This window comes from Myotis davidii, unplaced genomic scaffold, assembly GCF_000327345.1.
Source record: "Myotis davidii unplaced genomic scaffold, ASM32734v1 scaffold539, whole genome shotgun sequence".
In the NCBI taxonomy this organism is placed as follows: Eukaryota; Metazoa; Chordata; class Mammalia; order Chiroptera; family Vespertilionidae; genus Myotis; species Myotis davidii.
Window position 1 is genome coordinate 123124 of NW_006290028.1, and position 1172 is coordinate 124295.

Genomic DNA, 1172 nt, shown 5'->3' on the forward strand with positions numbered 1-1172 from the left:
CAGGAGCGCAGCACCCAACCCGGGCCCTCACCCAGCTCCGAGGGGTTGGTGCTGGCAGCGTGGGTGGCAAAGCCGGGCCGCTGCACGTTGTTGGTGACCTTCCAGCGGACCCGGTCGATGCCCTTGAAGTTGCCGTTGCGCAGCATGGGCGTGTCCAGGTGGTCCGAGGCCATCAGGCTCTCCCGCAGCATGTAGTGGTCCTCCTTGAAGCCCACGATGTGGCCTTCGGGACAGGTTCTAGCGTGAGGCCCCTTGCCAGGTCCCCCACCACCACCACCCTCAGGTGCCGCCTAGGGCCTCCCTCCCCTGTTCCGGACTCAGCCCTCCTCCCCCCCGGACCCCCCCTTCATCCTGGGCAAAGAGTGGTCAGAGCACGCCCCCCCCCCGCCGCCACCCCTGTCGCTGCCAGGCCCGTACCTCGGTTGCAGCAAGGGAGAAGTGCCAGGCAGGCCTAGGGGACAAGGGGTGGGATGAGGGCTGGGATAGCGGCCCAGCCAGTCAACCCCTCTGGCCACCACCCCACCCTCCCACAGACATGGTCCAGAGGGCCACAGTGCCTCCCCCAGACCCCGGGATAGCAGCAGGGATCTAGGTGTGGGGCACAGAGGGTGGTACAGAGGGTGATGGGGCAGAGTTCCCAAAGGGTGTGCCAGGGGACCCAGGCCTTGCAAGACCCTCTGTAAAGTAAAGGCTCTATAATCACACCCACTGGGAGGCACTGAGCTCATTCCCTCCTATGGCTTCACTCTGCATCCAGTGGACCCAAGGCGCTGAGGAGCCTGCAGGGGTCCTGAGAGCTCAGACCTGTTTGGTCTCAGAACTCTCTTTCTCTGTGACTCACACTAATACCCCACAGCCCTGGAGGTTCCTACGGAGTGTTGCCTCTGCCCCAACAGCCCAGTCTCCCGGGCTGTGCCACCCTCCACGCTTCCTGCCTCTTGTCTGTTGCCGCAATGCGACTGCCAGCTCCCGGTGGGAGGGCTGTGGGCTCCGGGCCCTTTGCAGGTGGCTGACCCCAGGGCAGGTGCTCCCAGACATCCAGCCGCTGATGTGGGCAGAGCCGAGGGGCTGGGGGGAAGGGGAAGGCATGAGAGCTGGACAGAAGATGTGGCTTCCCCTGGCCTCTGACAGCTACGAGGACCCTGGGGAGGGGGCGGGGACTGGTGGGGACC

General features: G+C 65.4%; 1 protein-coding gene across 1 annotated transcript in view; it reads right to left on the bottom strand.

Annotated features, from left to right (window-relative positions):
- ITGB4 (integrin subunit beta 4) overlaps positions 1 to 1172 on the bottom strand; it is a 22649-nt gene that overhangs the window by 12795 nt on the left and 8682 nt on the right. Inside the window, exons 17-18 of the mRNA XM_015563304.1 lie at positions 418 to 451; positions 3 to 223 (exon numbers count right to left, since the gene is read on the bottom strand). Of these exons, the coding sequence (XP_015418790.1) occupies positions 3 to 223; positions 418 to 451 (255 nt within the window). The remainder of the gene's footprint in view (positions 1 to 2; positions 224 to 417; positions 452 to 1172) is intronic.